We start from the raw sequence: 23,726 nt of genomic DNA on the forward strand, positions 1-23,726 counted from the left end.
AATGTTTGCAACTTCTCATTTAAAAAGCGGTGGGTGGGGCTGTCCCCCGAATGTTTCTCCTCCACCCTTTTCAGAACTTTTCCTCCGCACCTCTGTGCCTCCAATTGTATGCAGATCAGTGGATGTGCATGCGTGCATTTACCGTGCACAGCTTCCAGCAGACTAGTGGGGTCGTGACCCGTCCCCCACCCCCCCAACGGGGGAAAATAACATTAAGGATCGCCCCCTCCCCATACCTTAAGGACAGAGCCCTGTGTTTGAAGTCACTTTGCCACACCCCACTCCCTGCGAGTGTCTGTGTGGGGTGCGTCACAGGCCCTGCTTGGGTGTGACGCTTGTTCGGGGTCCCCCAGCCTCTTGAAGCCCACGGTTCCACCTGTAAAATGGGGTCGAGTGGCGATCCACGGGGTCCAGGAAGGACGAGATATTTGGGCCTTAGGGGTGGCTGCCTCGCCTGGGTCCCCACTTGTAGCGGAGTTTCTACCCTCGCCAGGACTCACTCTCGAGCCAGGCCACCCCCCCTCCCCACCCAGGCCCCAGCGCGTCCACCTCCCGCTTGGGGCGGCAATTTGTCTCCTTTTGAACCCCCTGCCCCCGACGGGTTTCCCCCTTTGATTCTCGGCCCGGAGGCTTCCCCCAGCTTTGAAATGCAAACCAGCCTGGGCTGGGGCCGCAGCCCGCCCGCCCGGAGCTATAAAAGGTCGGGGTGGGGCGGGCACCGGGGCAGGGCGGGAGAGTTCAGGTGAGCAGCACGTCGGGGCGGCCGGCTGCGGCAGCTCGGCGCCCAGCATGCGTGGCAGGCCCCGCGGCCACCATGTACGTGGGCTATGTGCTGGACAAGGATTCCCCCGTGTACCCCGGCCCTGCCAGGCCCGCGGGACTCGGCCTGGGCCCGCAAGCCTACGGCCCCCCGCCGCCGACCTCTGCGCCCCCGCAGTACCCCGACTTCACTGGCTACTCTCACGTGGAGCCGGGCCCCGCGCCCTCTCCAGCCTGGAGCTCGCCCTTCCCCGCACCCAAGGACGAGTGGGCCGCGGCCTACGGCCCGGGTCCCACCGTCCCCACGGTCAGCCCAGGCCAGTTAGCGTTCGGGCCCCCGCCGGACTTTAGCCAGGTGCCCGCGCCCCAGGGGCCCGGCCCCGGTCTCCTAGCACAGACCCTCGGCGGCCCGGGCGCACCGACGTCACCTGGCGCGCAACGGCGAACACCCTACGAGTGGATGCGGCGCAGCGTGGCCTCTGGAGGCGGCGGCAGCAGCAGCGGTAAGAACCCCTCCCTCGCCCTACGTCCCCAGAGGGTTCCTCCTTGGGCACCGGCAGGTGCTAGGGCGCGGCTCCCGCCCTCCTCTGGCTGACCTCTGCCCTGGCTCTGTTTCTGTCCTGGGGAATGCGCCCTCTCCCACCCCCAGACCACGCTCCACCTGGGGCCTGTTTGCTCCTGCTTCCTCCTTCCCCAGCCTTGCTGACAGAGGGAAACTGAGGCGGGCGGGCGGGTGGGGGCAAGAGCGGAACAAGGACGCAAACTCCACGTATTTGTTTTGGGGCTCTTTTAGCAGCACCCACACTTCTTTTCTGTTCTTGGGCCCCAGTCGCCCCAGGAGGGTCCATCAGCTGTGCGCTCCGCAGGCCCTGGTCCTTTCCTGATTCTCTCTCCCCCTGTCTCCCCGTGAAGCGGTGGAAGGATAGATCTGTGGGCTCTGACCGATTTCTCTGGTTAGACTAGGGGGTGGGGGGTCCTACCTTACCTCCCAGGGCCCTCCCTGAACTCTTGACCCTGGGGGAGGGGCAGGGCCTAGCAGTTGGGAAGGTGGCTACTGTTTGGCTCCTGGGCCTGTGAACCTCTGCCCCTAGGCAGGCCTCTGATCCACCTCTTCAAAGGCAGGGGAGGGGGCAAGACAAAAGCCCAGATGTAATGAGGGGTGGCCTGGGCTCCTTTATGGAGACCCCCACCTTTGTCATGTAACAGACTGTGCCTAGGCTCAGTAGTGACTCCTGTTGGCCGGAAAGTGAACATGACACCCTATTGTCCCCATCATGTCCGCCTGTCCTGACAAAAGCCACCTGGCCTTGGGGGGGCGGGAAGCTGGCCTGCCCACCCTTTGATGTCCGCTCCTCCTCCCCTTCCCCCAAGATTGGCTGGAGCCTGAGATTTGCCTGGACCTCCCCCACCTCTCTCTTCTTCCACATCTCCTACTCCATTTCCCCACCCACACCCAGCCCACCCCAGGGGCAGATGCTGGGGAGGGGTTGACTGGTAGCTGCAGGTTCTAGCAGCGACCATCGCCCTTCTGAGCAGCCCCAGGGACACAGAACTTTCCGCTGGCCTGCAGGTGTTTTGCCCTACCTCTGCTGCTCTGCTATGACCTTGGCTCAGTAAGCACGGCCAGGAGCCCCTGGTGACACTCTGACCCACAAGGCCCACAGTTTGAAACCACCAGCTGCTCTGAGGGGGAAAGACAGAGCTCTCTGCTCCTGTCAAGAGTGACTGTCTCAGAAACCCACAGGGGCAGCTCTCCCCTGTCCCAGAGGGTCCCTATGGGTCGGCACTGACTCAAAGGCCATGCGTTTGGTTGTTTTCTTGTTTTGTTTAAAACTCATGGAAGGAGCCCTGGTGACCCTGTGGGTGAAGTGCTGGGCTGAGAACCAAAAGGTCCAGGGTTTGAACCCACAGACTTCTTCATGGAAGGAAGGTGAGGCTGTAAAGCTGTAAAGATTTACAGCTTCAGAAACTCTATAGAGCAATTCTGCTCTGCTTCCCCCAGGGTTCACTCCGAGTCAGAAGCATGGGTGCTGCTGGTGGAGTCCCTGGGTGGGTTGACCACCGGTGCATAGGTTGGCCGGCAGAGGTCCCTTGGAAGAGACAGGCTTGGTAATCTGCTTCTAAAGGCCATGGCCAGGAGAGTCTCAGGAGCTGCGATTCTGCTGGGCGTGAATGGCTCTCTATGAGACAGAGTGATGCACTGGCAACCAGCAGCAGCAACAAGCGGGTTTGAGGAGCACTTGGGCACCTCCTTCGGGGGGCGGGTGTGGGCTGCTAAGCCTGAGTTTAGCAGTTCAAGACCACCAGCCTTCTCCCAGGGAAAGATGGGGCTTTCTACCCTTGTAAAGATTTACAGTCTCAGATACCAACGGGGTCAGTTCTACCCTGTCCTATAGGGTTGCTATAAAAATGGACTTCACAGCAGTGAGATTGGCTCAAGGAGGTACTATTAGCACCAACCTGAGCCTGGAGACCTTAAATAACTTGCCCAAAGCCAAGAAACCAGTAAGTGATGGGCTAGAATTTGCCCCCGGCACTTTGCCGGCAGAGAGCCTGCGCTGCTGCTCCTCTACATTGGACCTCTTTAAATTAGCCCTCGTTCCTCCGTCCGTCTCGATGTTCCCATCGGAAGTGCCCGGCCTTTTGCAGTGGTCTGTTGTACCTTTATTCGGGTGACAAAAGGATCCCTGGGCAAAACCTGGTGGCAAGTACAGATGCTTCCTGGAGAAAGCAGGCATTGTCCTTGTTGGACAATTTCAGGGCTGTTGGAGCCCCCCCACCCCCCACCTCCGAAACTGTCTTTATGCTCTACAAGTTAAGATACTGCATCTAATTACACAAGAGGTGTCTGGGCACTGGCCCTGAGGCTCCTGCAGTTCTGTGTGAGTGTGGCAGGCCTGGCCGAGGGGAGGGACGGCTGCCTCTCTTGCTCCTCCATTCACTTGCTGCTTCCTGCTCATGGGACATCTTTGGGGATGGATGGAGACATGGACAGGGATGGGCGGAGAGGGCCTCACGGCATCCAGAGGAAAGGCCGGGGACTGATGAGCCCCAGGGAAGCTGCCGGGCTGTGTACTCTCTGGGCACCATTGTTGCAGGAGCTAGCTTATTCTCCATTTTGAAAGGCTTTTGTAAGCTGTTGTCCCAAGGCAGGTGGGGTAGATTGGGGGACAGAACTATGACAGTGTACCCAAAGGCAAGAGCCTTCTCTCTTTACTCACAGAGGCCAGAGGGGAGGCTCAAAGGACGTCCGGGTGCCCCGGACACAGAATCACGGATTGCTGGAAGCCAGTAGCTCTGCCTGTCTCTACGGACACTGTCTGCAACCCGTGCCCTGTATCGGGGGCAGGACTTCCTGGGAGAGAGCCGAGCCCCTCCTGCCCCGGCTTTGGTCAGGATGGAGAGCCATCTGAGCAATGAAACACAGGTTCTCCGTCTTTGTGTACCAGCTTGTGTGCACGACACACTCATTACAGGTGTTTTGGCAAATTGTACCACCCTCTCACTCCTTCTCTGCAGGAAGGGTATGGTGGTTCCGTTGTCTGGGACAACAGGGACAGTTAGTGCGTGCTCTCCCCTACCCACCCCACCCCCGCCCCCTCACTGGCAGCCAGGCCTCACAGTCTGTCTGCAGCCTGCCAACTAGAGACCAGTCAGACAGATAAGGAATGGGCCTCAAAGATTGGCAGGAATGTCCCAGTTCCACACAAGCGTAGGCTGAGCTGGGATGAAAGTCAGATAAAAACGTCGACACTTTTCCCAGAGTTCCAGCATACTCCTTTTCCCAGAGTTCCAGCACACTCGGGGTACAATCCATGTGCCTTCCTGTACAGCAGCGGATCTCAACCTGTGGGTCACGACCCCTTTGGGGGTCAAACAACCCTTTCACAGGGTCGCCCGATTCATAACAGTAGCAAAATGACAGTGATGGAGTAGCGATGAAAATAATTTCATGGTTGGGGGGGGGGTCACCACAACATGAGGAACTGTATGAAAGGGTCGAGGCACTGCGAAGGTTGAGAACCATTGCTATACAGCCTTTGGCCCCTGCCTGCCTCCCTGCCATGTCCACAGACAGCCATGCCCAATTCCAGGCCTCGGGCATGCTGTTCTCTCTTCTGGGATGCTCTTTATTTTTAAATTTTCTTTTTTTTACCAACTGATGTCTGCCTTCACCCATGTTTCTGTTGTTAGTCCCCTTGGGCCTGGGGTGCTCTTCTCCCTGACTTTGCAAGCTGGCTCCTCACCCTTCAGGCTTTAGCTTCATGGTTACCTACTCAGAGCAGCCCTCCCTGATTTGTCCAGATTAGGCGTCCTCTATTTACAAAGAAAAAAGTTGCTCGATGTGTCAGAGTGGAGCTGTGCTTGCTCCACAGGGTTTCCATGGCCCGTGTGGCGGGAGTGGGCTGCCAGATCTTTCTTCTAAGGCACCTCTGGGTGAGTTTGAATTGCCAACCTTTCAGCTCATAGTAACCAAGCCTTAACCATATGTGCGACCCAGAAACCCAGGGACAATCTCTGTCTATTTCCACCCGAGTACTAATCCCGATCTGTTGAGTCACTTCCTTGTGTGATTGTCTGCTGTCTCTCCTTATCCCCCCACCAAGGTCAATTCTCACCATACCCTTGAGCATCCAGCCCAGGGTTGGCACAAGAGTATGTATGTGCTCAATAAACTTGGCTGAATTGGCTGGGGAGGTGGGGGGCAGGGAAGTAAGGCAACCCTGAGAGAGGAGCAGGGGCTGGGGCTGGGGGCTCAGCTTTGACACAGGCTTCTGAGGTCATGGCTGTCCAGCCTGACCCCACTGGACAGCACTTTGGACTCCCCTGGGCAGTCGCTGTAACCCAGGTGATGATTCTTTAGTGCAAAGAGGGGGCGGTGAAACTGGGGGAAATGGACAAGCTGCTGGGCTTCCCATCCATCCACAGACTATTCATCTGTTCCCAGTGACCAGTACCATCTGACTGGCCAGAATCAGAAATGACTATGAGCAGTTTTTGTTTGTTTGTTTTAATCTGGCTCACTGCACCTATAATTAGCAGCATTTTCATTAGCATTATCAATCATCCTCTGTTGGCAGCAGCCAGTTTCTTTTGAGTACTCCACGTCAAACCTGTTGGTGGCTACCGTCCCCCATACCCAGGGCTGTTCACTCCCTCCGATGGTGGAACTGCGGCAGCTGGGCATAGATCCTGGTCCAGACCTTTCCCCTTTCAGGTGGGTAAACTGAGGCCCACAGAGGTATTGACTCCTTCTCTGCCTACCACATTGTAGACTCTTTCTCTCGGCTCACTGCCTTGACTCACAGCCCCAGCCTACGGCAGCTTCTCACTGTCCCCGCTGCTTCTAAGCCATGGCCAAGTTTACCTTCTTAAGGGGACAGCTCATCCTCAAGAGCATTCCTTGGCTCCCCATTGCCATCAAAGATCCAGCCTCATTCCTGTGGCATTCAGACTCCTCCCAAGATCTGCCCAATTAGCTGCTGGAGATACCCCCACCATCTGTCCCCCACTGCCCCCCACCCACCAGGGACCAGTCTTCCTGCTGTGCCCCAAGTCTTGCGTCTAATAGGAGCTTGTGATAAAATGAAGACTATTTCCTGCATCCTTATGGTGTGGCAGGCACTGAGCCACGGAGCCTCTGCACAAAGGCTCCACTTACACCTCATAGCAGCCCCCCAGATGTCAGCAAGGACCTATTATTAGGCTCATTTTGCAGGTCGTGTTAATGAAGCTCAGAGAGGCTAAGGCACCTGGTCCTAGCTCACATAGCCAGGAGACAGCACAGGCTTCCAAACAGACTCCTCTGTTCACCCGGCTGCTATCAGAACCCAGGAAGGGGACCTCTCTACTTCCCTCCCTCTGTCTCTCCCTCTCCAGGCCCATCCCTTCCCGGGTGCTGGGAAAGGAGGCCGAGGCCGGTCAGGGTGGGCTCTGAGCAGCTGCGTGGGGGCTGAGCTGTTTCAAGCCCAGTCTCCAGGCAGCAGCCCCATTCGATAGCTCATGTCTCAGATGTAGCCGGGAGGGGGTGACCCAGTTAGAGGTGGCAGAAGGCTGTTCATGGTGAGGTGCTGGTTTTCTTTCTTTGCTCCACTTGGGCAACTCTTGCCTGCCTAGTGAGTGGGGAGCGATTCTGCGGGTCCCACCCGGCTTTGTGAGCAGCTCAGTCATTGTTGGTAGGAAGTGATCTCAATGGACTAGCTTCTCAAGTTCAGGCCCCAAAACAGCGATTTACCAACAACGTTAATGTCTGGGGTCAGGTTCCCCTTAGGGTTCACATGCCACCTCATCCTTACCCCTTAAACTGATACGGGACACCCTAGCATAACAGTGGGTGAGCATTGTCTTAGCACCTCCCAGTACCACCCCACCCCCGGCTCCTGGGGCAAATCCAAAGCCCCCACTCCAGCCCCACCTCACCTGGCTCATCTCTTCTTTGTTGGCTTCATCCTTCAGCCACACGCTCCGAGTGTCCCCACTGGGCCTAGTGCAGTTCGGGGTGCTGGAGGTGCAGGGCAGCCTGAACAAGGCAGTGGGCCCTACCCTTCCCTGCCTTCCTCCCCACCCCAGGGGCCTTTGCACATGCTGTTCTCTCCTCCCAAGACTTCTCCGGATTCTTTTCTTGGAAAGCTCCTTCACCACCTTCAGGCCTTGGCTTAGATGCCACCTCTTCTGGGAGTCCTCTTCAAAGCCCAAGTGAGATGGGCTTCTCTCCTCCTGCCCTTCCCTGCTTCCTCTTGCCTCTTGTTGCGAAGTGGCGACCTGCCCCCATTCCGTTTGCCTGTGTGCTTTTAACATGCCCCTTGCAATGAGAAGGGCGGACAAATTCAACTGATGTGACAGTCATGGGTGCAGTGGGGATGGACAGGATCCCCTTCGGATCCTGAGCCGCCCTGACCAGCAGGATATAGAAAGTGAGATGGGGGTGGGGGTGGGGAGGGGGTTGTCTCAGCGGAGCTGCCTGGGCTCCTGGCCTGGGTGGCTAGAGAGTGGGAGGGGTTAGTGAGTCAGAGGGGCTGAGGAAACAGCAAGTGGGTGTTATGGGGTCACTGTGCCATGACCAAGGAACTGGCCTTTTAATATTTCCTTAATGAATTTAATACCACATGGTGACATGGGGCTGAAATCACACCCGCTGCGTGGACTCATGTCCTGGACAATACACTAGAACTGCCCCTTTGGGTCTCTGAGACTGCCCGTCTTTATGGGAGCCCACAGACGCATCTTTTTCCTGCAGAGCAGTTGCTGGCTTCAAACTGCTGACCTTGTGATTAGTAGCCCAACTCCTAACCCTCTACACCACTAGGGTTCCTTCACATGTGGCTCAGGGGGGTGGGGTGGGTGTCTTCAGTATGCGGGAACAGCCCTCAAAAGTGTTCCTCCAATGGAGACCCATTCCAGACAGGCACCATACTCTCCATCAGAGGGTCTCTCCTCGCTCCTTCATCTCCGCAGTCATCTTCAACATCATCAGATTCACGCTCATCATTGATTAGTAATCACCTCATAAATGGACTGTCAGTGTGATTATTATAATCTTCATTGCAACAGACAGAGCCTTAGTGGCACCATAGTGGTTGTGTATTGTGCTACTAACAGCAAGGCCAGCAGTTTGAAACCACCAGCTGCTCCTTGGGAGAAAGACGAGGCTGTCTGTAAAGAGTTAAGTCTCGGAAACCCACAGGAGCAGTTCTACCCTGTCCTGTGGGGTCTCTGTCAGCATTGACTCCATGGCAGTGGGTGAGCGAGCCTGGGAGGAGCCATTCACAGACGAATAGACTGAGATTCAGAAGGATTTGCCTGTGGTCACAGGCTGGCACAGAGGTGGTCAAGTGGAGTCAGAGCCTCAAGTCCATCTATCTCTCAGGTCTCCATCCTCGCAGAACTGGGTCAAACCACTGAACTCCATGGCGAAGATAAGGCAGGAATGGTGCAGAACTGGCATGGGGCAGGGTGTGTCTAGGTGTGTACGGTATGGTATTCAGACTGGATGACAGCAGGGAACAGAGCCTGGCTAAGGCTTTGGGGCTCCTGTGTTGGCTGGCTCAGCATTCCCCCTCCTCCCAGACCCCTTCCAGCCTCAGCCCTGCTCCAGGGCTTGAGTGCGGAACCAGCCTGGGAAGGGGCCAAGCCATCGAGGTCTTGGGTCCTATAGAGTGCCTCCTGACTTCAGAGCAAGGACATCCATCCATCCATCCTGGAGCAAAGGAGAGTGGGGCTGGCCCAGCAGAGGCCCAGCCTGGGAGGTCCAGAAGGGTAGACCATGGGGTACCATTCTTCCCTCTCCCCAGGGACCACTCCATCATCCGGAGCTACAAATAGCTCAGCTGTCCTGTTTGTCTCTTACAGCTCCTTGCCCTTTGCAAAGGTCTTTCCGGTACATTCTGATCCTCAGGGGAAAGGGAAGCCCAGGGAATTTCAATGGCTCCTTAAATCTTCCAGTTAAGGATGGTATGGCTGGGCCACACCCTTGCCTCTGGGCAGTCTTGGCAATGTGTCCCTCTCCCCTGGGCCAAGCCCACTTCTCAGCAACCAACAGCTGCTAGGATGAGGCTGCTCACTGGGAGCCCCCCCCCCCCGCCCCACCCCCGCCTGCCCCCCTGCCCCTCTGCAATCCTCTGCCTATGGTCTCTCAGTACCATTGCACTGGTCTTATATTGTTATTTATATGCTCAGTATGTACGGAACTCTTTTGGCATAGTGGGTTCTGAGTTTGAAGGTCGGAGGTTTGAAACCACCAACCGCTCTGCAGGCGAAAGATGAGGCTTTTCTGCTCCTGTAAAGAATGACTCTAGAAGTGGCTGCTGTCCTTTCTGTTAAGTCCATTGTTCATCCCTCCTCCACAGCAATGTCTATTTTCTCTCTCTCATTTGTGTGCGTGTGCGTGCGCACGCACACACACGATTGGAACAGGGGTAAGTGTTCTCCATTGGACAGGTGGGGCACAGAGACCCACCACAGGGAAGAAGCTGGCCAAGGTCCTCCCAGGAACAGGGGGTTCAGCTGGGACAAGAATTCAGGACTTCTTGCTCTGAAGTTGGGTGTTTGCCCTCAATCTCCACCAGGCTTAGGAGATGCATTGACCGGAAGATACCCCACTTCCAGGGGTCTCCAGAACCTCCCAGGTTCCTTCTTGAGCCCCTTGTCTCTGCGGCTATGCTCAATTCGAGACTTCCAACCTTTCCATCTACTCCCTCATCTGGAAAAAGGGGAAGTGTGCAGTAGACATTTCTTAGCGCCGTGCTCCATAGCAGGCCCCTTTCCCCGCCACTCCCAGGCTGGCACCACAGGTGTAGTGAGCACCCCTCTTCTCCCCTGCCCATGGGGTCCTAGCCTGGAGGATTTTCTGGGCAGGTATGACCATGGGCATCACCCTGGGTGGTCCCTGGGGGTTGCTCAGAGCTGCAGGGCATCAAGGAAGACACTGAGGCCAAGAGGCAGGAGACCTGCCCAGGGCAGGTCATGCACGTAGTGAGGAGGCAGAACTGGGACCACCTGCAGGCTCTGCATCTCCTGGGGGCTGAGGATGCTGCTGCAGTCCAGGATAATCCTAAAAGTGTGTATTTTTAGTGTGTACGTGGAAGATGTGTGCATGCATGTTGGGGCAGATCTGATACACAGCTGTGGGGGGCGGGTTTGGCCACCCAGGACAGAGAGGTCAGGGAGACTGGGGATGGATTTTGTATTTCAGGTCTGCAGGGACCATAGCCAGCTGTGTCCTTCCCCAAGGCCATAGATCCAGCAGGAAGCAGGCAGAGGAAGTGCTGACCCAGAGGCCATGTGTGTTTCCTGGAACTTCTTGTCCCGCCCTGGGGCAGAGGCCGAATTCTGTCCTTGCCTGGCCCTGGCTAGATGGTGAGGCCCCAGAGCAGGCCATCACCGCTCATGCCCCATCCTGAGTTGGGCAGGCAGGGTCTAGACTTTCAGACTGGGAAGCCAGTCATAGGCTTCTTCATCAACAATAACAACCCAACCAGAGAGCCAACAGACATGGGAGCTGTATGTTTCCCTGTTGGAAGGGGCCTAACACATATTCGCTCTCGTCCAGCCTGTGCCCACTGCCCACACTCCCGCCAGAAGGTCACCCGCCTCCATTGGGAATGAGCAAGCGCTGCCCTTCCTGCATGCCTACTGTGTGCTGGGCACTGCCTGTCCTGCTCAGGTGGGCTCTGTGGACCTCAGAGCGCAGGTGATCAGACCGTTTGGGGTAGTGTGGGTCTGGGCACTGTTTCTGGGGTCAGGTAGACCTGGGTTTGATGTGGGAAAGTCAGTACCACCACCCCATGGGTGGTTGAGAGTGCTAAGTGAAGTGCCTGGGTTTTGCTAACTGCTTAGGCCATGGTGGCTATTCTCCCAGCCAAGAACTTAACCAAACTCACTGCCCCTGTGGGTTACTAAGACTGTAACTCTAAGGGAATAGAGTATAAAGACTCATCTCTCCCTTGGAGCAGCTGGTGGTTTCAAACTGCTGGCCTTCCTCTCAGCAGCACAAGGCAGAAGGATTACGCCCTCAGCACTTCACCGGGCTCTATAACCCTGTAGGCACCCCGTGCCTGTTTTGTCTTTGATCGATTGTGCATTGGTTGAAGGTTGACAGAGCACCCTATGTCTACATTCAGCATTCATATGCCCAGTTTCATCTCACCCGTAGACATCCCATCCCGAATCCAACTTCCTCCCACGTTTCCAGTTTCCCTTCCTCCTTTCCCGACTCTCTGAACGTTGTCCTTGGAGCAAACACTGCCCCTTCCTTTGATCCTAAATGGGCCATTCTTTAAGGTGCGCCTACCTCACTGGTGTTACTGGTCCCCTTCTGGACCTGCTTCTTCATTGACTGAAACTGGGCAGTAGGTGAAGAATTCTGTTTCGGACCTGAAGGGTGACTAAGGGCCTTGGGGGTGGGAGTCCCATTAGTTCCTGTCTGGCCCCCAGTAAGCCTGGTCTCCTCCCTGATTTTGCGTCTGTTCCCCATCTTCCTCCCACTTCTGTCCAGGGCTTTATGATGGTCCCATGAGAGTGTGTGGCCGGGCACCATCTAGTTCTTCCCTCCCGGTCTCAGTGCGGGGCAGACTGATGCTCATGTGGTCCCTGATCCACTGTACTCATTTCTTCCTTTGAAGTTTATGATTTCTGACTCTCTTTCCTCCAGACAGGGAGTGGCCCCTGGATGCACGTTAGCTAGCCCGCTGCTCACCAGGCTTTAAAGGAGGCTGTAGAACATGGAGAACTATGAGAGGCCGATGGGCCTTGGTTCCCTCCAGACGTGTGGTCTCAGCCCCTGGCCCAGCACAGCTCGTGCTTTCAAGGTGTTAGCTTATTTCGGAGAAGTTTCCTTTACTGTCCGCCCGGTCTACTCCACCACATTCACAGAATGTATTTTCAGCAAACATAACTACTCCTGTACAGCTCTCCGGTGGCATTGTGTGTTTTCTGAGTTAGACTCCCGCTCTCCCTCTCACTCCTGTTCAGCCTACACGCATATCCAAGCTTACACCACACAGTCCACAGCCATCGGAACATGGCGGGTGGAGATCAGAATTTGCCTCTGGGGCCTTTATCTCTGGCACCCCTTCCAGAGTCTTCGCTGCCTCCATTGCTTTGGGCCCAGCCCTCTCTTCTTGTAGTTGCCTTCCCCTTCACCCAAGTTAACAATTACCAATACTGCCCCCCCCACCGCCCCCATGACCATGGAAGATTTCTTTGCGTGTGAAAAGCCTTCCTTGACTTAAAAGTCCTGTGTCCTTGTGTGTTGGATTAAGCTCCCACAGCCTATAATGTCCTCCAGGTTCCCCCAAGTGTTGTGAGGGCCCCCACGGCCCTCTCTGCTCTTTAGTGGTACAAAGTATTCTGTTGTGTGTTCATCGCCTAACATGCATCCCATTTTGCAGATAGAGAAAATGAGGCTCAGAGTGGGGAGTGGGGCTGTAGGTTTCCCAGCCGCGCCGCCAGTGGGAATCTGCACCCACCGCACAGTCCTGAGATCGGGCTCAGCGGGGACAGGATTAAAACATTACGTTCCTGAGACCCACTCTGAATCTGAGTTGGTTCAGAAGTTCTGCAGGTGGTGTGGAGGCTGTGGGTCGGCATCTGGAGCCACCAGCCGGTCACTCTCAGGATCTTTTCCAGGACGGGGGAGTATGCTACCTGGTGTCCTTGGGGACCAGCCACCCCACCATTCCCCAAACCAGAGAGAAAGCCTCTTCTTAAAGTGGGTCACTCACCTGTGCTCACCTGAAGAGCTGGGGCCCCTCCCTCCCACTTGGTCCCATTGGCACCTGGCCCGGAGGGTTACTCATTAGGTGGCTGGGAGGGGCTGGCCCCTCACCAGACACCTGTTACAGGAGCCTGGACTTCCCTCTTCTCCCAGTGTCCTTTCTGCCTGTAAATCATTCATCCCGTGGCCTCTCCCTGCCCCTCCGCTCTCACGCACCTCCCTACCCCCGCCCTCCCTGGTGCTAGCCCTCTCACGGGTGCTTATGGGGTGGGGACAAGGGGTTAGAGTGTCCCTGTGCAGTTCTGGAGCCCAAGACACCGGACTCACTCACTGCGTTGACTTGATTCCAGCTCATGTCCACCCTGTAAGGCTGGGTGGAACTCCCACCGTGGACGTCCGAGACTGTGGCTCTTCGTGGGACTAGACAACCTCTTCTTTCTCCCGTGGAGCCGCTGGTGGTTTCAAACTGCTGACCTTGTGGTTAACAGCCCATTGCATAACCATGACACCACTGGGGCTCCTCAAAGCACCTGACAGTCATGGTGTCTGAACATGGTGAAAATCCCAACACTCCCCAGTCTCTCTTTAGAGATGAGAGGCTCGTAAGCACAAATGTCGTAAGAAGGGATGAGAGGCTCGTAAGCACAAATGTTGTGGGTGTCACAGTGGAGCACACACCTCCTGGCCCTGCGCCATCCTCACAAGCACCGACCACTGTGCTTGAGCCCACAGTTGCAGCCTCTGTGTCCAGGCCCTCCTCTTCCACTGCCCCTCCTGTGCCAACCGTGGGGCCCTTCTAGCATGAAACAAAGGCTCCCCTCCTCCGCTCCTGGAGCTGTCTGCTTGTGCTTCTTCCAGGACCCACCTGTGCCCTCCTGGCAGGCTGCCTGCTTCCAGTATTCTGCACCAACACCCTAACTCAGAGGCCTCTGTTTCCTTTGTCATCTCTAGGCATCATCCAGCTTCCACATACCTGGGAGGCAATTGAAAATGCCAGTGCTTGGGTCAAGAACGACTTAGTCCTCAGAGTCCCATCTCTGTCCCAGCCCAGCCCTGCCCTCCGTGGCTCCCTTCCCAGTAGAAGCTGAGGGTGGCAGCTCCGAATGGGGCCCCGTTGTGGGCTCCATGGGAAGGCGGGAAGAGCAAGCGCTTTAGACCACAGGCCATACCACCTGGGGCCCCAGTTACCCTGATGGCACAGGGCACTGGACTGGCTAGATGCCCACCACTAGCTACCGCCTGGTGGCTCTGCTCATGGCAGCCCCGCCCGTGTCAGAGTGGAACTGGAATTGTAACCCTAGGTGTTTGGTGACTTGAGGGGGCGGGGGGAGGGGTGTGTATGTGTGTGTGTGTGTGTGTGTGTGTGTGTGTGTGTGTGTGTGTGTTTTAAAGCAGACCTCCAGGCCTTTCCTCCGAGGTACCTCTGGGTGGACTTGACCAGGGGCCCCAGGGGGACTCACAGCCCATCTTTTGTTTGGACCTCAGACTGCCACGTAGCCTCCTTGTGACCTGGGAGGACACTAAGCTCCCGTGACTCCTATGGCTTCAGCAGTGACGGAGAAGGGGTGTGCCCCTGGGGCCCTGCAGGCCGCCTCTGCTGGTAGCCTTGGGCAGAACAGATTTTGAGACGATGTTGAATTTTCTAGGCCAAGGAGGGACCCTGTCTGGAGCTGAAAACCTCATCAGCCACTCCCTTGGCTCAGGCCTGGGGCTCAGCCTGACCCGGGGCGGAGGCTGTCCCGTGCTGCCTTGGGCAGCCAGTTTGAGGTCAGCGGCGTGGACTTGCCTAGTTTGGTTCCGCCGCTCTGGCAGGACATGTGGGGAAATGCCGCCTGGGAACATCTGCTGTCTCCTGTTCTCCACAGAGCCGTTTGGCTTGAGGGGGAGCCCCAGTGGTGGACTTGCCAAGCAGTGTGGGCTGGGTGGAGGGGGGCAGGCTGGGGTGGGGGCACTCAGTCCTGAGGGACAGTCAGGGCCAGGACTGTGACCCAGGGAAATGGAGACCAGGCTGTGGTGTGGGAGGGGGTCAGTGCCCTGGTGTGATGCATGTCTGGGTCTGGAAGGGCTTTCCTATGTCCCCTATTTATAGCCCTAGGCTCTTATAAAGAAAGCTAGATTCAGCCAGACCAAGCCCAGGCCAAACATGACTCTTAATCCTCTCTGTAGACCTCTGGCTCCAGCCCAAGGAAGCCCCAATATGGACCTGCGAAGATGGTGAAGGCCAGCATGAGTCTGCGCTCAGCCCTACGGAGACCATGCCTCTCCGGGGTCTTTTCCAGCTTTCCTCAGCCTGGGCTCACCGAAACCTAGGTCGGACGCCGTATCTCCTTAGTGGCGTGCCCACCACGACATGGACCTACAGCCCTTACCCCTCACTCCACCCCAGCCTCAGCAGTGGTTGTCAGACAACAACAGACATGTTCTCGCCACAGGGCCGTTGCACTTGCTGTTGTCACTGCGGGGAGCCCTCCCGTGTCTGGGGCTTTCCCCCTCACCTCCTCCCCATCTTGGCTCAAATGCCCCCTTCCCAGTAAGGCTGTCACTGACCCCTCTGTTTCAGACCGCAGTCTGCTCCCTACGTCCCTTGCCACCCCCACCCCACCCCCTGCCGCTGTCTTATTTTCTCAAGTGCCCAGCAATGACCAGACCACTGCACTGTGTGTGCTGGTCACCCTCTATGGCATCTGGTGCCTGTTTCCCCCCCTCCCCCCATGCAGCCCTCCCAGCAGGGGCTTCAGAAACATAGATGGGGCGATTGATCAGAGCTACTCCTTCCTGGGCTTCCCTTCCTTTGTTCCCTGGGGGCACCGATGGGAGTGTGGATTGCAGGGAGTGGGTGCAGCCCCAGCTTCTGGTGTGTCCAGAGCCAGGCCTGCTCACATCTCCTGATGACCCTCAGGGTCTAACGGAGACCCCAGTTCTTTCTGTCCACCTCCAGCTGTTCCACAGGAGCTGGGGAGCCTGTGCCCCTAGGACTGATCTTGTGGTTCTGCCGGATCCCCCTGGGCCCATAGCAGCTGCCCCTGTTCTTTCTCAGGCCCAGCAAGGGCGGCTGCCGGCTCAGTGGTGTGGAAACCCCAGGCTAAGTCGGCTCAACCCCTAGGTCTGAGAGCTCCTGAATTACAGCTTCCCTGGGGGCTTGTTGCGGTCCCTGGGCAGTGCAAACAGTTCAGTCTGCTCAGCTAAAAACAGAATGGTGGAAGGTTCCATCCCTAAGAGGCCTGGGAAGAAAGACCAGGTGATCTATTTCCAAAATGTCAGCCACTGAGCGACTCTTGAAGCACAGTTCCTCTCTGACCCTCAGGACATCACCTGGAGTCAGGATCAACTTGATGCTTGCTGGAGGGAGGGAGCTAGTTCAATGCATATTTCTGGCTAACCCCCCCCCCCCCCCAAGCCATGTCCTAAAGTGTCCTGGAGAGCGTCTCCAGCCCTGCCGTCTCTGGGAGCGGCTGGTTTAGAGCTAGTGGAGCCGGCCACCAGCACAGGGCTCTGCATAGGGCTTGAAGCCCTCACCCATCAGCTGCTGACTGCGGAGCATGGAGCAAGTTGCTTCCCTCTCTGAGCCCAGCGCCTCCTCTCAGAAATGGACAGGAGCAGAACTTAGCTTCCAGGATGGTCACCTGTGTCTGAGGTGTCTGTCCCTCCTTCCCCACCTTGGGGCCCTCTTCCAGGGGTGTCTCCTTTGCTCATCTCCTGGGGGGCCCTCCCTTGGATCCTTGCAGGCTTGCTCACCCTTATCTCCCCTCTGTTTTCCAGGCAAGACCCGGACCAAGGACAAGTACCGCGTGGTGTACACTGACCACCAGCGCCTGGAGCTGGAGAAGGAGTTCCATTACAGTCGCTACATCACCATCCGGCGGAAGTCCGAGCTGGCCCTCAATCTGGGCCTCACTGAGCGCCAGGTGTGTGGGGCTCCGCTGCCGCTGTGACCACCACCACCAGGCAGGCAGGGTAGGGAGGAGGACAGGCTGAGTCTCCTGGCCAGGGTCACCTAGCGCAGCAGAACCCTCACTGCTGCTGCCCCTGACTAAACCCAGTCCCTGCCCCAAAACAGGCCAAAGGGGACCGACCAGATTAGCTAGAGGCTGTGGCCACGGCTGTGAGGTATGAGCACTGGTTAAATCTAGAGGAGGGGGCATTAGCCCAGCTGGCAGGATGGGGAGGACTCCCTGGAGAAGGGAGTCTAAGCAGAGGAGCCTGGCAAGCAAGTTCTGGGAGACAGAGGGAGTCCCAGGAGGCTGCACCGAGGCATGAGTCTCCACTATCCTCCTCCTTGGCCCTGCTCTCTGCCTCTCTCTCCTCATCCACACTCTCCGGTCGGTCCCACAGGTGAAAATCTGGTTCCAAAACCGGCGAGCCAAGGAGCGCAAAGTAAACAAGAAGAAGCAGCAGCAACAACAGCAGCAGCAGCCGCCGCCACCACAGCAGCAGCAGCAACAGCAGCCCCCGCAGTCCCTGCCACCCACCCCAGCTGGGCCACCACTGGGGGGCCTGTGTCCCAGCACCTCCAGCCTCCTGGGAGCCTCCTCCCCAATGCCCGTCAAGGAGGAGTATTTGCCATAACCCCTGCCCAGCCTCATGGGCTCCCACCTCAGGCCCCGGGGCTCTGTCTGAGTCTCCACCTGGCCATTGGCCTTCTGAATGACCTCCACCCAGTCCTGCACCCCTTGGCTCATCTGTTCATTGAGCTCATGACCAAGGTGCTCCTCCAATTTCTGAGTTCTAGGTCTCAGAGGAAAAGAGAACCGGGGGTGGAGGTGTGGGGGGTTGTGCTCAGCTTCCAGAGGGCTGACCTCGAGGTCCTTCTGCATTGGTCCAAGGCTGAGGGGGGCTGGGGAGGTGGCCCCTTGAGGGAGCAGACAGACCCTAGAGATAGGAATCAAGGCTGAGGGAAGGTGGACTGCTTGCAGACCTGACCCGAGAGATGTCTGCTGCCATGGGTCCTTTTAGGGGTCGGAGTTCAGTCCCCTAGGAGTGGACCTGACAAGGAGACTCCATGATGACCCCTCCCTGCCATGCTCAGGGAGACCTCTAGGTGGTAGAGGGAGGAAGGGGCCAGAGTTCACCCTGCCAGGTGTCTGCCGTCTGGTCTTCGGGCCCTGGCTCAGGGAGCCTTGAGAACTTTCTCTGGATGGAGCAGAACTCCCGGCTGAACAGGTGTTGTACATACATGGAGTAGAGGCACCTGGATGGAGCTCTAAGAATAAATCGTTTTTCCTCTTTAAAGAAAGCATCGTGTAAGAATCGTTATACATAGCCTTCAAGAAAAGGCAATTGAAAGAAGAATCCCCCCTCCCCCTCCCCAAAGGACCATCCTGCTGCTGCCTTCCAGTCTAGGTAGACCTGCAATCAGGGCATCTTCAAGTGCCTTTGAGGGCCCAGGCCAGGACACCAGTCATCCAAGGACCAGGAAGCTGAGAAAGCCGCTTCCTCGGGCTCAGTGTCTTAGCCCCCTGGGACGTTTATAGCACCTTCAGGGGTTACTTGACTGATAATCTCCCTTGGGCACCCCCATCGGCCATACCCAGAAGCCCCCTGTCTAGTGGGGAGACTACTCTGTGTCCAGCTGGGATTGCAGCAGCAGAGTAGTGGCCAGACTCCCATCACAAGAGGACAGGGAGGACCCCCTCACTTGCCCTGGCCTTGACCAAGGCCTCAGAGGACCAAGGAGTCCTGGTGTGGCCCCAAAAGGAGGAAACATTAACAAATAAGATCAGTATGAAATTTAGTGGTTTTTTTGTTCTTAATTCCAAGGGAATTGTGCTCTGTCCTTTACCGGGGTGTCGGCCCCTCGTTTCTCTAGGGCACTCATGCCAGCTGCCTAGCCCTCTGTTTACTGTGCCGGGAGGTGGCCCAGCCATAAAGTATGCAGCCTGCCTGCTACTGCCCTTTGCTCTTGCACACATGACACTAGCCCAGGAAGTGTCCCAGTCCTAGCACAAGCCAGCACATCTCCCCTATCTGAAGCTTGGAGACCGTGTTTCTGGTCACCTGAGATCCAGTTGGTGCCAGGGGAAGGGACCAGGATGTCAAAAGCAGAGAGGGTGAAGGAGGCTGGGTGGAAGGGTGGCCAGCCAGCCATGGACAAACATGGGTTTTTAATCTTCAAAGGCATTCGCTGTGTGATCCTGGAGTAACTGCTTCCCCTCTCTGAGCCTCCACTTCCCCATCTGTGAAGCTAGGGAGTCTGTCTAGGAAAAAAGAAAAGCCTTTGGCTAAGTGAGTTTGGGAGGTCTGTAGTGAGTCCCAGGGATGAATTAGCACATCAAGGAGAACTCCCTGGAATTTTCTTCTCTGTCTCTCCCCTGAGACACTCTCTCTCTCTCTCTCTCTCTCTCTCTCTCTCTCTCTCTCTCTCTCTCTCTCTCTCTCTCTCTCAGTGAGATGGAACCTGAGCTCTGGGCTTCTGCCAGACTACTGCCAAAGAGTGAGACTTCAGGCCCAGTCTCCTTGGGGAACATGGGGATCAGGACTGTGCCCAGGGCCTACCACATAGTAAATGTGGTGTCGGGCCCAGCAGCTCCCAGGGCTGGCATCCTAGTGTGGGGTGCTGGCAGGCCCACCTAATGTTCTATGGACTCCTCACTACCAATGCCGAGGACAGCTGTTGGCACCACAGATCCGGAGGTGGGTGGGACCAGCGTGGCCCTGGCCACAGCAAGACCTCTACCTGGCAGGAGGAGGTCTGCAGTAGTTACATCCCCATAAGGGAAGTCAAGGGGCTGGGAGGGGACACAGGACATGTTGAGGCCACCTGCCAATTGCTGCTGGAGAACTTCTAAACAGCGATGGAGTCCCATGTAAGGTGGTGCATTCCCTGCCACTCAGGAGAGGTCTGCCAGAGGCCAGGGTGTACCATGGCCCAGCAAAGAGACCCCTCTGGTACATACTGACCCCACAGCAGCCTAAAGGTGTTCCAGCCCTCCTGTCTGGAATGGCTGGATGCTCCTTTTCATATAGCTATTTGACTTTCACCCCCATCGAAACCCCCTTGAGCATGGTGGAACCAAACGGAGACCCTATGCCCATGGAAGAGAGGGCCCCCTGTTTGAGTTCTGACCTAGTATCTCTTGGGTGTGGGCCCCACACTGCTTGTGTTAGTCTGGGTTGACTAGAGAAACAAATCCAGAGACACTCATACGTGTATAAGAAAGAGTTTTATATAAAAGAGTAATTATATATTGAGAAAACATCCCAGCCCTGTCCCGATCAAGTTCATAAGTTTTGTATTAGCCCATATGTCTGATATCAGTCTATAAATTCCTCTTCATACTCCCGCAACACTTGCAATGACGCTGAGTGCAGGAAGATCACAGGCCAGTGGATGGGAAAGTTGTGGATCCAGTGGTGGTGGACACATCTCAGTGCTGGTGTGGGTCTCCACATGGCTCCTCCAGCTCCAGGGCTCTGGCTCCATCAATGTAGCTCTGGCTTGTCATCAGGAATGCTTCACAGGGAGAGTGTGTCCCACCTACAGGGAGGAAGACAGGAGTTCCCAGAATCCTCAGGAGAAGGTCATATCCACACAAGGGCATTATTGGCTATGACCTGATTGACAGGCTAGACTGTACCTCTTCCTCAAGTTGACAGGAGATTATCTAACAGCCACACTGCTGTTGGAGACAGAAGGTGTGGACAAAAAGCCAGTGTGGCTTGTCTGGGTCCTTGAAGGCCCACAGCCCCAGCTTGGCTTCTAGCAAAGCCGAATGTGAACACCAGTTCTAGGTTTGCACGAGATTTCAGGTTTTGAATCGGCTGAAACACCACCCTGGGGGAGTCAGCCCCTTTGTGCTAAGAGTTTATTGTGGAGCTAGCAGAACAGGCCACAAATCAACGAGGGAGGGGCTAGAGGGTATGTGTGTGTGTGTGTGTGTGTGTTTGCATGAGTTCGTGCTGTGGTCAGGAGGATGGAAGGACTGCCCAGGGCAGGGCAGCCGGGAAGGTCAAAGACCAAGATTCGGTCCTGGGAGCATGGTGTCTTTGGGGGGTGAGGGAGGCAGTGGGGGCTCAGAGAAGATGGCTGTGGAGGATAATCCTGTCCCAGTTAGGCGGCTCTGGAGCCACTTTCTCAGAATCCTACCAGATGGACCAGCGGTCTGGAACCTCATTTGTCACAGTCACCACTTGCTGCTGTAGCAAAACACGTGCTCCACAGTGATAAAATCCGAGCATTTGAGCGAGTGGAAAAAATGTTTATTTATATGCATTTAAAAATATCTTCCTATATAATAGCAGTTCACTTTCACCAAACACTTCTTTTTAATTAGCATGCATCTCCACTGCACTTCCGGCCCTAGGTGAGGCCAGGGAGAGAGGATGGGAGAGAGCAGAAAATGTGTGCCAGTCTGGATCACTGGGGGCACCAGGGCAGCAATGGTCATGGGTCCCCCAGAGCTCAACTCACAGCCAGTGGTACCACAAACTTAGGGCTTTGTGGGGGTAGAATGATTCTGTGGCCAGTGCTGTGAAAAGTCGCTTCTAGCACATCTTGAGGGCGTGTAGTGTGGAACTGCAGATTTCGCCAGCGAGGATTGTGATGAAGAGGGGATGGCGGAGAGAGGTGAGCAGGCACCTGAGAAGATTCTTGTTTTACTTTTGAGAGTAAATGCATCAGAACATGCACTCACCCAACAGTCTCTCCGTACACCATTCGGTGCTGTTGACCATCTTCCAAATGGTGTGCAGCTGGTCTTCCCCTTGAACATAAACCGACTGCTCCCTGATCTCACCGATCACCTCGCCTATAGATGGATCTCAGATAAGCATCCTGCTCAAGGCAGACATTCTTTGCAAGTTAAGTTAAACCATTGCTTGCTTTTAAGAAGTCTCCAGGGAACAATTTTGGTTTGATGATTAAAGATTATCCCAGGGCTGGAGTTTCAGAGGTTCTTCCAGCCTCTTGGCCCCAGAAAGTCTGGATTCCATGCACATGTTAAATTCTGTTCTATAGATCCCCACTTCTGATCGACTTTTTTTTTTTTTAATGAAACAACTTTATTGCTCGAGGTACAATTCACATACCATGTCATTCACCCACCTAAAGACTGCATGTCAAAGGTTTTTGGTATGTTCAGGGCTATGGAACCATCGCCACATTAATCATAGAGAATTTTTATTACCAAAGAAGGGGGGGGTTGACCTTTTTGGTGACCTCTGTGTCATCAACCCCACCTTGCTCTTCTACCAGCTGTCCCTGCTCTTACAAGCTGCCACTGAGTTGACTGAGATTCATAGCCACCTTTGCTAGGTTGACATCCCTCTTGTTGTTCCTGGACCTCTCTCCAACACATCTCACCAAAACTTCCCCCTCAGATCCTCCTCTGGTGACTGATCACATGATCATAACTCCTGCCGACATGTCCTGAGCCAGCAAGTCGGGCAATGTTCTGTCATGATTCCTAAGGTTTCCGTGGGCTAATAGTCGGAAGTAGATCACCACACCTTTCTTCTTAGTCTGCAAGCTCCGCTAAAATCTGTCCACCATGGGTGACACTTGCTGCTGGTGTTTGAGATGCTGATGGCACAGCTTCCAGCATGGCAGTTGCACGCACGCAAAGCCACGCTGTGCAAGCAACACACAGAGGGGGACCATGCCCCTTAGCCACCCGCCCCACCCCTCCCTCCATCACCCCCAGCCCCAGACAACTGCTCATCAGCTTTCTGCCTCACCGTGCATTTTAAAAACCAACTAATGCTTTGAAAAACGTTTTATTGTGATGTAGGTGAAGATCAGGAGTGTTACATTCAACAATCTATACACATTTAGTTTCACCTCATCTCATTCCAATCCCTCCAGTGTGTCCTTATTACTTAACCCACTCCCCCACCCCGTGTTACCCAGTTCCACGACCCTCTGTCCTTTCTAGTTCAATGGCAGAATGTTCAGACATGGGGTGGGGGTGGAGCGGAGAGCCCCACCAGCCTCTTTCTGACCAAGGCACCTGCTCTTCTGTGGTTCTGAGTGTGGCTTCACTTGCTCCCCCTCTCCAGAACCTCCTGACAGTTGTCAGGATTCTTTCGGACCATCTTTGATCACCCTGCCTCTCCTTCAGAGGGATTTGGCAGACCTCTGCGTACCTGCCCCTGGACCCCTTTTCCTCTCTGAAAGACATGGACTTGGGCTCCTTGATGCCCCACCTTGGGCCTCACCCAGCCCCCCACCCCCACCCCTGCCACTCATGCTGCCGGTCAATACAGTATGTGTTTGCTCAAGGAAGGCAAAAGTTCCAGCCCTGCTTCCCACCCCCACCCCTCAGGGGTGGTTCCCTCCAGGCAGGGTCTTGGAGTCCAGGGAGCAAGTGCTCCTGGGAGGGGCCATAAATAGGCCTGATTGCTCGAGCTGTGGCAACTGCCTCACCCCGACCCCTCTGGTTCTACATGCCTCCCAGGGGGCTTGATAAGCCCAGTGACCCTCAAGGGGGTGGTTCAGAGGGGCTACCATCGCTCCTGCGAAGCACACTGTGACAGATCCTATGACAACCAGTGATGGGTCCTCAAGGGGCTGTCTTGTCTCCAGGAACACCCACAGCCCTGCCCACATTTAGTTTCACCTCATCTCTGGTGCACATGCCTCTCCCCAGCCCTGGCCCCCGGCCCTCCTGGCTTCTGCACAGAGATCCAGTGCTCGGTGTGACCTTAGACACCGATGCCACCCCTCTGGGTCAGTCTCCTCCCGTGTAAAAGGGGGCCACTCACACCTGTCTTCCAGGGCTGTTGGAAAGAATTCCAAGTTAGATATTGGGGATGCCAA

The 23,726-nt window shown here is 55.9% G+C and overlaps 2 protein-coding genes across 2 annotated transcripts in view; both read left to right on the top strand.

Moving 5' to 3' along the window:
* The first annotated feature begins 689 nt into the window (after positions 1-689).
* Positions 690-17,539, top strand: CDX1 (caudal type homeobox 1). The gene is made up of 3 exons (XM_075543159.1): positions 690-1,262; positions 16,733-16,878; positions 17,306-17,539. The coding sequence occupies exons 1-3, from the start codon at positions 815-817 to the stop codon at positions 17,537-17,539; spliced, it is 828 nt and encodes a 275-aa protein (XP_075399274.1). The 5' UTR covers positions 690-814.
* Positions 17,540-21,523: 3,984 nt separating this feature from the next.
* Positions 21,524-23,726, top strand: part of SLC6A7 (solute carrier family 6 member 7) — a 30,241-nt gene continuing 28,038 nt past the window's right edge. Inside the window, exon 1 of the mRNA XM_075542713.1 lies at positions 21,524-21,536. Within this exon, the coding sequence (XP_075398828.1) occupies positions 21,524-21,536 (13 nt within the window). The remainder of the gene's footprint in view (positions 21,537-23,726) is intronic.

The sequence above is a fragment of the Tenrec ecaudatus genome, chromosome 2, assembly GCF_050624435.1.
Source record: "Tenrec ecaudatus isolate mTenEca1 chromosome 2, mTenEca1.hap1, whole genome shotgun sequence".
Classification (NCBI taxonomy): domain Eukaryota; kingdom Metazoa; phylum Chordata; class Mammalia; order Afrosoricida; family Tenrecidae; genus Tenrec; species Tenrec ecaudatus.

Bases quoted from the DNA above. Each gene is read 5' to 3' on its own strand.
- CDX1 (XM_075543159.1), top strand. From the start codon at position 815: ATGTACGTGGGCTATGTGCTGGACAAGGATTCCCCCGTGTACCCCGGC. The intron at 1,263-16,732 runs GTAAGAACCCCT...TCTGTTTTCCAG, and splicing joins AGGCGGCGGCAGCAGCAGCG to GCAAGACCCGGACCAAGGAC. The intron at 16,879-17,305 runs GTGTGTGGGGCT...TCGGTCCCACAG, and splicing joins TGGGCCTCACTGAGCGCCAG to GTGAAAATCTGGTTCCAAAA.